Source organism: Phalacrocorax carbo, chromosome 7, assembly GCF_963921805.1.
Source record: "Phalacrocorax carbo chromosome 7, bPhaCar2.1, whole genome shotgun sequence".
In the NCBI taxonomy this organism is placed as follows: domain Eukaryota; kingdom Metazoa; phylum Chordata; class Aves; order Suliformes; family Phalacrocoracidae; genus Phalacrocorax; species Phalacrocorax carbo.
Genome location: NC_087519.1, coordinates 37,826,793 through 37,837,623, shown reverse-complemented (window position 1 = coordinate 37,837,623; position 10,831 = coordinate 37,826,793). Strand labels below are relative to the sequence as shown.

The 10,831-nt window shown below is 54.6% G+C and overlaps 1 protein-coding gene across 1 annotated transcript; it reads left to right on the top strand.

The window, feature by feature from the left end:
• Positions 1 to 8,463: 8,463 nt before the first annotated feature.
• On the top strand, positions 8,464 to 10,236 carry SST (somatostatin). The gene is made up of 2 exons (XM_064455865.1): positions 8,464 to 8,734; positions 9,717 to 10,236. Exons 1-2 carry the CDS (start codon positions 8,597 to 8,599, stop codon positions 9,927 to 9,929), a joined length of 351 nt encoding a protein of 116 aa, XP_064311935.1. The 5' UTR covers positions 8,464 to 8,596; the 3' UTR covers positions 9,930 to 10,236.
• Positions 10,237 to 10,831: the final 595 nt, after the last annotated feature.

Genomic DNA, 10,831 nt, shown 5'->3' with positions numbered 1-10,831 from the left:
TCTTGTCTGTCCTTCTCCTTAAGCACCTTGAAGGCCAGTCAGTGCCCTTGGAAGGGGCTGAGCATCCCAAGGCCCAGCATGAGCTCTTGGCTTGGTGCAGCTCGGGCCCTGCACTGAAGGCAGGGCTGGGTTGAGTAAAGATGATATCTGGCATGAGGTCAGAGGAAGACTCAAGCTCGCTGCTCTGCATCCTGGTGGGGACTGTCCCGTTGTGCCACCTCCTTGGTGTTTTCTGCATTTGTACCAAGTGGCTGGCAGAAATAGGGCAGAGCCTGGGAGAGACCTTTTGCTGACCAGCCCAGGGCTGGTTCCAGATGGCTGAGTAGTTATTTATGTTTCCTGGAAACCGATGCAATTGCCAGAATTGCTCAGGGAAGAAATCTGCTTGCTGCTCCTCTTGCCTTCCAGTTCCTGGCGTGGTGGGGGGCTGCTGGTTTGGCTGCCTTGTACAATGGTTCAGTGGACCAGGGTCTGTAACCCCATACAGGAGCTTGCTGGCAGATACCATCTCTGGACTTCAGCCATTGCGTGCTGGCTGTGGGCCCGAACTGAAAAGGCCCAGCTTGAGGGAGTCCCCCTGCTCTCCCCCGGTAGAGAGAGAGGAGACACTTTGGTCCATTTGGGTGTCTGTGCAGACATGGTGGGGTGAAGCCATGGCGTAACCAGGCCCTTGGGAAGTGGGGATGCCCAAGCTGCACCCAAGTGCCTTGTTCTGTGTGCAAGCAAACCAGCAGCTCTTTGTTAGTGGGGGCACAATAGTTGCAGAAAACCAAAGAGCCTCGTACAAAAAGTTCTCTGAATTACACAGGCAGGACCAGCTGCAGCCAGCATTAGTGTGGCGCAGGGCCACTGCTCAGCATGGTCTGGGGTGGGGTCTGAGCTGCACAAGGCTTGTTTCATTTTCAGTTTAATTAATGGATAATTTTGGTGCAGAGCTTGGCGGGGGGGGGTGTGGGGTGTGATTCACAGTGGGGAACTTGGAAACACCAGCTGAAAGGGGAGGGCCTGGCTGTTTGTAGGGTCAGGAGGGGCTGCAGTAAGGAGCTGGAGGTGAAGGGGAGGTTGGGCTTTTCAACACACTGCGGAGCAGTGGTAGACATGAGACAACCAGAGCAGCCCTGCATAGGAGGGAAAAGCCAAGAAGTGGAGACCCAATTTGCAGCGCTGCTTTGCAGGAGCCCTAGCTCCTCTGGCTTGTTTCCCATCAGACCAGATCTGCTGGCATGTGAAGAAGCCCCCAAAATGCAAGGGCTGGGCACTGGCTGGAGCCAACGTCTCCCTCCTCCTACTGTTTGATTTGGCTGGGCAGGACAGCTGCCTGGCAGCCTGCAGCAAGGGCCCGCCTGCTGCAAGGCAGCCTTTACACGGGGTGAAGTCCTCTCAGCCACAAAAGCTCTCTTCATGTGCATCCTCCTGGGGCAAGAGCTTATTCCTCACCCCACAGGCTGGGTGTACCCCACTGACTGCTCAGCAGGGCTAAGCCCAGCACGAGCCCTCACCAGCTTACTTGTGTTAGGTGCAGGGAGGGTGAAAAATGACAACAAATGGGACAGTGCATGAGCATTGGGAACAGCAAAAACCTGCTTTCCCACCTTGCTCCCTCGCTTGCTTCCTCTTTCCACCTCTCCCTGGTAGGTTTTTAATGTTCAGTAAAGCTGGTTGTCCTCATGATAAGTTTTGACACACATACTGTCCTCATTTGACACATATACTTAGGTTTCTCCCCTCTCTGTTGGGAGCTGCCCGTCTTTGAGCTTGCTAACTCTCTGATTACCACAGTTGTCACTTCTGGAAGTGGCTGGGCTGGGCTGACAGCCCCATTTACCCCAGACAAGCAGGCTGCGTAGCCATGACCTCTATTTCCCATTGACTTGCTCAGCTGCGTTTGCAAAATAAACACTGTATTTTCCTGGATCATGGCTGTGTTTCTGCCTTCTGACTGTTTTTTTTTTTTTTTTAATGATGTCATGGCTTTTCCAGGCAGTTCAGCTGAAGCGATAGCAATCGCTCCCTTACTGTCTGCAGGGCAGAGGTCTGCAGGCATCTGGCACAGCCAGCCCACGCTGGCAAGCTTTGCTCAGCACGCACAGTGTTTGCAGAGGCGCGGGAACAATCACACACGACTGCATTATGCATGTTTTATGGCTGTGGAGCCCACAAACACTGAACTGGTCAGGCCTACCCAGGTCAGTACCATTAGGTTATTTGCCCTTTGAAAACCCAGCTCCAAATACAGGTTCTGACTCTTGCCAAGCCTCAGAAGAAAGACTAACACCAAACCGATAAACTGGCTGGTTTCCAGGAAGCTTCCCAGAACGTGTTTGAGCAGCTCCTTTGGTACCCATGCCCCCTCTTCCCACATAAAGACCTGCCCAATAGAGGGGGATGTGGTGGAGTTTTCCTTTTCTTCAGTCTTCTTCTGGGAAAAAAAAAAAAAAAAAGAACCCTTGCCACACTGCCAGCTCCTTCCCTGTTTTGCTTCTCAGCACAGGCTTCAGGAAGGCCCAGCAGCTAAATGGGGACTCACATTTCCTGGGCCAAAGCAGGGCTCAAGGTGTGCCCACAGCAATGCTGTGAACCGCTGTGCTGAGCTTGCTGCACTCACCAATTTATCCCCTAGTCCTTGGGCCTAGCTTTGGTGCTGAAAAACCTGTGCTGAGTTAAAATGACTCTAAAATGTGGAAAGCTTAAATGCAGGCACCAAGGCTGTTACTTTCCAAAATATGGATGTTTGATCGGCGTAGAGCTGGGCTCAACGACACGGCCGGTGCGCGCCCTCCCTCGGCAGCTGTGCGGGCCGGCTCGCCCCGCCGTGCGCATCCCGCGGCAGCCGCCGCCCCGCATCAGCCCCGGCCCCCGGTTCCCCACGGCGGGGCCGGGCGCTCCGCTGTATTCTACCGGCTTTCCACGAGAGGGCAGGCGAAGACGGAGTTTAAGCAAGGAGTTGCTGGTAAAAAGACATTGGTTAAAAAAAAAAAAAAAATTGCATCCCGACCTGGGATATTTGCTGTTGCCGGAGAAAATCTTACAACCCAGGGGCAAGGTTTGCAGGCGGAGGGCAGGTGCTTGCCTGCCGCTTGTCCCCAGGGCCAGCCTGTCCCCCCTGGTGTGGAGCTGCTGTGGGGAATGACCAGCTGCAGCCCGAGGTGGCCGGGAGCAGCCTAAGAGCCGTTGGGGTCCCATGGTCAGGGTGCACTGGGGTTGGACCCAGGTGCCCATGGCCATCTGGAGCCTCCTGGGCTGGCATCTCTGAAAGGGAGTCAGTGTCTCCTGGTGCCTCTTGGGGAGGCCCAAGCTTTTGTTGTGGAGCTGGTGTTTCTAGAGCAGAGTTAAAGAAAAAGCAGTGCCCTGTATTATCTCATGAGTTCCAGCACTCACCCATCTGTACCCATCGTTTCTTGCCTTATGCTGGTAACTCCTTACAGCACAGGCCAGCATGTCTTTGTGCAGTCCCTAACACACCCCCATCCATGGCTCCCAGTAGTCACCACAGTAGTACAGGTAAATACCCTGGTACCACTTATAGCTCATCCTGGTCACCTTTGGTTCTGCACATGTTCGTGCTGATCTTTCCCTTGTCTGACTTCAAGGGGGCTGCTTTCAACACTACAAATACCATCCTAGGAGGCTGAGACTGGGAACGAATCTCAGGGAGCAGCAACAGAAATCCTAAACACAGCTTGGGCTCTTAGACAGAGGCATCAGAAAAATTAGGTAGCAGGATCCCTCCTCTGTGAACCTCCACAGCCTTGTTCCCCTTCCACTTTGCTACCTGGAACAGAAATGCCAGAGGACTGTAATTAACAGGGAGGCCAATCTTTTTGGATTTATGCCCAAGTTTTACTATAGAAACAGCATTTCACCCAGAAACCACTCAGGGCTATTGCATGTCCACGAAAGATCCCAACACCACCGCCCTCCACATGGCCCTTCCCAGGGACACATGGCACCAGTCCATGGGAGTTTCTTTCCCTTGGTGCTCTTGTTTCTCTTTATTGTTCAGTTACAACTGACTGCTCTTCCTCTGCTTATCTGTATCTCCAGGGGTGGCATCAGCCCTCCACAAGGAAGCTGTTCCATTAGGTTTTCAGCAAGCTGCAAGATCTGTGGGGCTGTGGCAGCTTCCTCATAGCCCTGCAGCATGGGATGCATCTCCAGGGCCAGCATGAGGAATTTCACAGCCCTGGCTCCTAGGTCATAGCTCAGACCTACCAGGTTGAGTGTTAGAATATAAGAAAATGAGAAAGACAGTGATACATGGCAAAACTGTCCTGCTCATGAAAGCAGAGCTGAGAGAGTCTGGAGAGCATTTTGTAGGTGATAGCCAGGGAGGCAAGGTGCGATGAGAGCCGTTCTGGAGGCTGCAGTGACAGCAGAGGGCACGCTTTGCCAGCAAGGAGCCGAGCATGCAGCCTTGTGCGCATAGTCCTGGGCACTGCTGGATGGCTTTGGATCTGTGGAGCAAGCTGGAAACGTGGGGGTAAGGAAGCAGTCACAGGAATTCAATGCAATTCAATCGTCTGCAAAGCTACATGCCCCGCAGCACTGCGGCTGAAAGAAAGGAACAGAATCGCCTTCGCCGCAGCCAAGCGGATGATGGATTTATCTGGCTGGGGAATGAGTGCAAAAAAATTCAGAGCACAGTGATCCCATAGAAGAGCTGTGGGAGGGGGAACTGGTAAATCAATCTGCAACCTGATTCACCCCTTCTTGCCTGCACCAGAGTCATAGGGACATCTGGAGGTCTGCCCTTACCTAGAAGACGGTCCAAAGATATATGGAGCAGATGGGGTCCCTTTCTCCACTCCCTCATTGCTGGTTCCTTCAGGTCAGCACAAGACTGTTTTCTGAATCAAAGTGAAAATTTTCACCTTAATTTAAATTGAATTTTTCCTTTAGATTTTCTTTGAAATGAAGTATCAAAACTTTTCAGCTGGAGATCAGAGTGATTGTCCTAAATTCTCCCTGAGGGCACAAAGAATTTTGGTCCATTCAACGTTTTATCTATCAACAAGGCTAGTGGGAGCTCCGTTTCTGTCCTTTAGCCAGGCTGATGTCTCTAGGGGAACTTTCCCACCAAAGCCCTGGCTCTGGTCCTGCCTCCACCAGCCTCACAAACTCAGCAGAATCCCAGGAAGAGGCAACCAGCCAAGGTGGGTCAGAGCCTTCCTGAGGCTGCTCTGGCTCAGAAGCCAAGTCATCCCCTGATGGGGCACAGGCCTAGAGAGCAAAGAGCAAGCACACCGTTGTTTTCCTCAGGTAAGCATCTGAAATTCAGTGGGACAAATCTAAGACATTTCCCTGCAGTAATATTTTTGCTATTGCTAGAGGACGTTCCCCAGGCAGTGAGGTGGCAGGGGCACAGCTGCTCAGCTCCAGTGCTGCACAGAGAGGTGGAGTCAGAGCCAACCTGTTCTTCCAAACCTTGTCCCCGTGTGGCTGGAAGACCCACAGTAGTCAGAGTGACCATCAAACCAGAGATCTGCAATGTAACTGAGGGTCTGTTCTTGCCTGGGAGTACTCTGTAGGGAGTACATCTCTCCAACTGCAGCGACATTGCTCCTAGCCCGAAGCCCTGTTGGGCATTATTGCTCTGAAACGGGATGCCCTGCACTGCCAGATGGCCAGGGCGGGTTTGCAGGGCATAGTTGGGGTGGACACATGCTAAAATGAAAAACAAAGGGTGGGTGAGGACAGATGTCAGCAAGGAACAACCCTGGGCTGAAAGTCTTTTGTAGGGCCGGACTCATGCACATAGAGGTGCTGCAGGTAGCTGGAGAATAATGGGGTGCTGAGCAGTCTGGATTTGGGCAGGACATCAAGAATGGCATCTCAAAACCCCTTAAGGTCTCAAGTCTCATATCTTCCCCCATTTTACAACAGCACGACCATACCAGCTTCCTAAAAACAGCCCCGCTGGTCTGCCCAGAGCCCACCCATCTCAGACTGATCTCTGCACCTCTGCAAAATCCCATTAAATGTGTCTTAAGTCCTGCTGGCTCTGCACAAAGCTGTCAGGAAACAAGAAAGATGGGGAACTCATCAAGGAGGTTGTTCCTGCACTGTGACAACCCCTACAGCTCCCAGCTCCATGCTGGTTTACAGATGGGTCCTAACGGTGCCAAAATGTAGCACAGCTTTCCACCCCATGCAGCAGCCCAAGTCTGTGCTCTAGCCCTTTGCTATACCCTGAGAAATCAGACACTGAACTGCTCCCTGCAGCATATCAGTGCAGATCCATAGCTGTGGCAGCTTAAGGAGCTGGTAGCCATTTCCCCCCATTCAGGGGTGATGAGGGCTCACAGTGTCACCTTCCCTTTGGGGTGACAAGCTGAATGGCAAAAAGATGCCAGGCTGGACAGTCACCTGTGAAGTGGCAGGGGACTTTAGGTTACAGCTTCCAGCAGCCACAGGGGAGTCTGAAATAAGGCAGTGCTTCTCCCCATTTCCTTCCATGTTCCTTCCTGACGCAGCACTCAAGCAGGCTGCTCTGACATGGGCTGTCAGAGATGGGATGAGCTGCTGGGGAACTGGAGCCCTTTGCAAAGATGACCTAGGCTGGCACTGCAGCACAGCACAGCTGGGTTGTGCTGTGCCAAGGATGAGAACCTGGGGGCTACAAAAGCAGCCTATTGCCAGTGCATGTAAACTGGACTACTGGCACAGCTGGGAGGAGTGGGAGAATCACTACTGCTGCAGGGAACCATCCCTAGGAAATCTCTCTTGAAGGCAGGCAGGAGGGCCAGGATAGATTTGATGCCCTGGCATCTGCTGCCTTGGCCATTTGCCATGGTCAGGACTGGCTCTGCTTCTTTGGTTACAGGAGAGAGATGCTGGTCCAGCTGCTAGCACAGGGACACAGTGGAGAGAGAAGCTCCAGCAGTCATGGCCCTTGGACCCATATCACTCCTGTTGGCCTTGGAAGGAGGCTGTGTCCTATACCCAAAACAAGGAAATGTGTCTGAACCCACAGCAGAGACTGACTCCTCTCTACCAGCTCTCCCAGAGCAATACCAGTGCTAGAAGACAGGCAGGGTCCCAGGAGAACAGGGCTTGGCCTCTTTCAAGTCAGGCAGCTGGGGAAAAAGTGGCTGTCAAAGTCAACCTTCCCCACAGGACCTCCCGGGTTACAGATGAAGGCTTTGTCTCTCATGGGTGTCATTTGTTTGCACCATGATTTGGGGAAGATGAAAGGGTGAAGCATTCTCTGTATGTGTGGCTGCAGATGCCCGCACAGATGAAGGAAAGCACCATCCAGGGAGGGCAATCTCTGTTCAGCCCAGAGGCTGAACCAGTGACCAGCACCAATTCCTCTTGCTGGACTGTAAAGCAGAGCAGGAACACCTTGGTTCATGCTCCATGCGCCTAGGCCAGCCTCAGCAAACCCAGCCAGAAGCACCAGGGTTGAAGGGGGGCACACTAATTCAACATAAACCAAAATGTCCTTTTGGAGATTTCTGGAGACCTTTGTGCAGTGCTTGGGTCCTTGTCCCCACAGGCCTTTGGCTTTCCCCAGCTGGAGACTGTGTGGGGACAGAGCTCCTGATATCCCTTTTCTGAGAGGGAGCTAAGCCCCTTCCTTGCACATCCCCCTCTGCCAGCTGGGAGACCGCATCCCCTGGGGTGACAGGGGCTTGCAGCATCTTTGCTTGGTATAAGCATCAGCCATCTCAGGGGGACAGGCTGGAAGAGTGGAGGACACTGACAATCCCAGGGGACAGGCACATCCCCCATGGGGCCAGCAGGTCCAATGACCCCGGGACGGGCTCAGCCAGGGACCAGCACGCCCCGACTGAGGCACCGGTTTGTCACTGCTTCCCCGAGCCGCAGAGCTGTCGCGGAGCCGGGGCGCTCTCTCGGCAGGCTGCTGGTTGCCAGCGGAGCTGCCCCGACGGCCGGTGGAGCTGGCCAGGATTGGAGGGAGGATCTTAGCAAGGACCGGTGCCAGAGAGTCCCACAGGGGCCATGGAAAGCAGAAAGAGCCCCCGAAGGCAGCTCAGCATCCCACACTCCTTGCTGGAGCCGGGGCAAAATCCGCCCTTAGGGGAACCACCTTCCCAAATTCTGCAGCCATTTCTTAACTGATGGGGCGGAAAGGTGCTCTAGGGCGAGGGGTTGTGGCACCGGGACTTCTGGGGGGCTTAGCCCTTCGGCGTGGGTGTCAGACCAGCGGGGTGGGCGGTGCACAGCCGGGACCCCCCACCGCCGCTCCGGAGGGCTTGTGGCTGGAGAGGAGGGAGCGCACAAGGAGGGTCGGGGGCTCCGGAGGGGCAGTGATTTGGGCAGAAAACGCGCTGGGGGGCCGAGGGGTGGCCGCGGGGGCGTAGTCGGGGGGCACCGTCGGCGCCTGGCCAGCCCCGGGCAGAGAGCATCCCTGGCCCTGGCGCCCCCCGCCCACCCCCCCACCCCGCCCCGGTCCTGGGCAGGGACCCACCCCCGGCGGCGTGGGGCGAGGGGGGCGCCCCCGCCTTGACGTCAGAAGAAGGGTTTATAAAGGCAGCGGCCGGCGAGGAGATCCCCAACGCCGGAGCCGAGCCGCAGCGGAGCCGCCGCCGCCTCCCCGCCGCCGCCTCTCCGCGCCCGACCCGCCGGCGAGATGCTGTCGTGCCGCCTCCAGTGCGCCCTGGCCCTGCTCTCCATCGCCCTGGCCCTCGGCACCGTCTCGGCCGCCCCCTCGGACCCGCGGCTCCGGCAGTTCCTGCAGAAGTCCCTGGCTGCCGCCGCAGGGAAGCAGGTGAGAGCCCCGCGACGGGGCGGGCACCCCTCGGGCACCCTGCTGGGCACCCCGGCGTCCTGGCTTTACACCCCCGCTTCTCCACTGCAGAACCCTGCTTCTCCTCCAGAGACACCCCCAGTTTCCCACTGCAGACCCTCCGTTTCCCCACCAGAGTCCTTGGCACCCCCGCTGCAGACCCCCAGCTTCGCTGCTGCAGACCCCTCCAGTTCCCCACTGGACACCCCAGTGCCCTCAGTGCAGACCTCCAGTTCCTCACCGGACCTTCTCAATGACCCTGTTTCAGAACCCCCATGTCTTGCTGCAGGTGCCGGGTCCCCAGGAGATCCCCTGGTTCCCTGCCAGGGCTGAGCCAGTGACAGGCTGGGCAGCTGGAGGAGGGAAGGGGAGACCCCCCCAGCCCAGCCGTGTGCTGGTGGATGATGAGGAGCAGCCACTGCTGGGGCAAAGGGCAGAGCCGCTGGTGAAGCTCTCCAGGGCTTTAAGCCAAGGCAGCTGCCTCAGCACAGCAAGAGGATATCTTTAGTCATGCAAGGGGACACCCAGGGCTTGGAGGGGCAAGAGGAAAAATAACCCCCAGTTAGAAGGTTCCCCAACTCAGCTTCCCCTGAAAGTTCCCCAAAGACCTTTCCTGTGTCATTTTAGCAGCATCCTCGCTGAGTCCAGCATAGCGTGCTGGGCCGGTGGGAAGGAAAGGTGGGGTGGTGCTCGGATGAGCTCGTTCCCTGCCACAGCTGGGATGGCAGTCTCCTTCCCGCACCAGGTAGATGTCAGAGCTCTTCTCCGCTTTATTTCACAGGCACAGCTGCTGCGTAGCAGCTGTCACGCTGGGCTTGTTGGAAAGCCAGGGCTCCCCTTCTCCACCATTGTTGAGCATGTCTCTAACCTGGGCACAAAGGTATCTTAGAGGGACTGAGTGGTGAGCCCCCAAAAGCCAAAGAGTAATTGTGGTCTCTCTCTCTTTCCCTCTCTTCTCCCCAAGGAACTGGCCAAGTACTTTTTGGCAGAACTGCTTTCAGAGCCAAGCCAGACAGAAAATGAAGCCCTGGAGTCTGAGGACTTGTCCCGAGGGGCTGAGCAGGATGAAGTGAGACTGGAGCTGGAGCGCTCAGCTAACTCAAACCCCGCGCTGGCACCCCGGGAACGCAAAGCTGGCTGCAAGAACTTCTTCTGGAAAACTTTCACATCCTGTTAGCTTTTGAAACCCACCTCTCCTCCCCATCCATCCCTGCCTTCTTCCTAGCCCCCCACCCTGAGCAGAACCTTCACCACAAGAGGCGAAGACTGTAAATACACAATCCACGGTTATGGTGAAATTAAACAAACAAGGAAAATTTGAGTTTGATTTCCAGTTGGTTTAATAAAACTTTCTGTTCCAATTGTACACGATTTGCTTGAGTTGTGATTTCTGACTAGTTCTTTAATGACATGCACTCTGCAACTCTTTCAGATGTACTATTTTTAATTCTTTGTTGCAATAAAGTTTATGTTTCAAACAGTGATGCTGAGACTTGTTGGTTAATGAGAAAACATGTCTCCTCTCTTAGACTGCTTGTCTTAGAAATGCTGCCCATCTCAGCACAGCAAACAGCATCCACATGCACACGTATGCACACAGTACCTCTTAAAGTGAATTCTTTGTTGTGGTCTTTCTAAGGGACCTAGAGACACAGTGGTATTTTAGCTATCAAATCCCTGTAATTGTGGCTGAGTCAAATCCACAGCACGGGCACTTCAGTCAGTCTAGAGGATTTACACCCATCACCAGAGGCATCACTATAAATCACAGCTGTGTATTCCAAGTGATGAGGGTCATGAAAGTGGTTCACCATACAAGTCTACCCCACGCACCCCTCATTCCCTCCTCAGCCACAAACACTAAAAGGTTTCCTTACCTGCCATATTTTACTCCTTGCAACATCACCTCCAAGAACACTGCTTCTGGGATTCCTTTAGAATGTTTTCCTTTGTTATGCTGCACAGAGGGAGGTTTTGCATCCCTGTAAAGCTGAGATGTCAACCCCATGCCATCATCCCCTCTCTATCTAATAAACTGGTTACAGCAGTTTTTCTCTCACTAAAGGCAATATTAAAAGG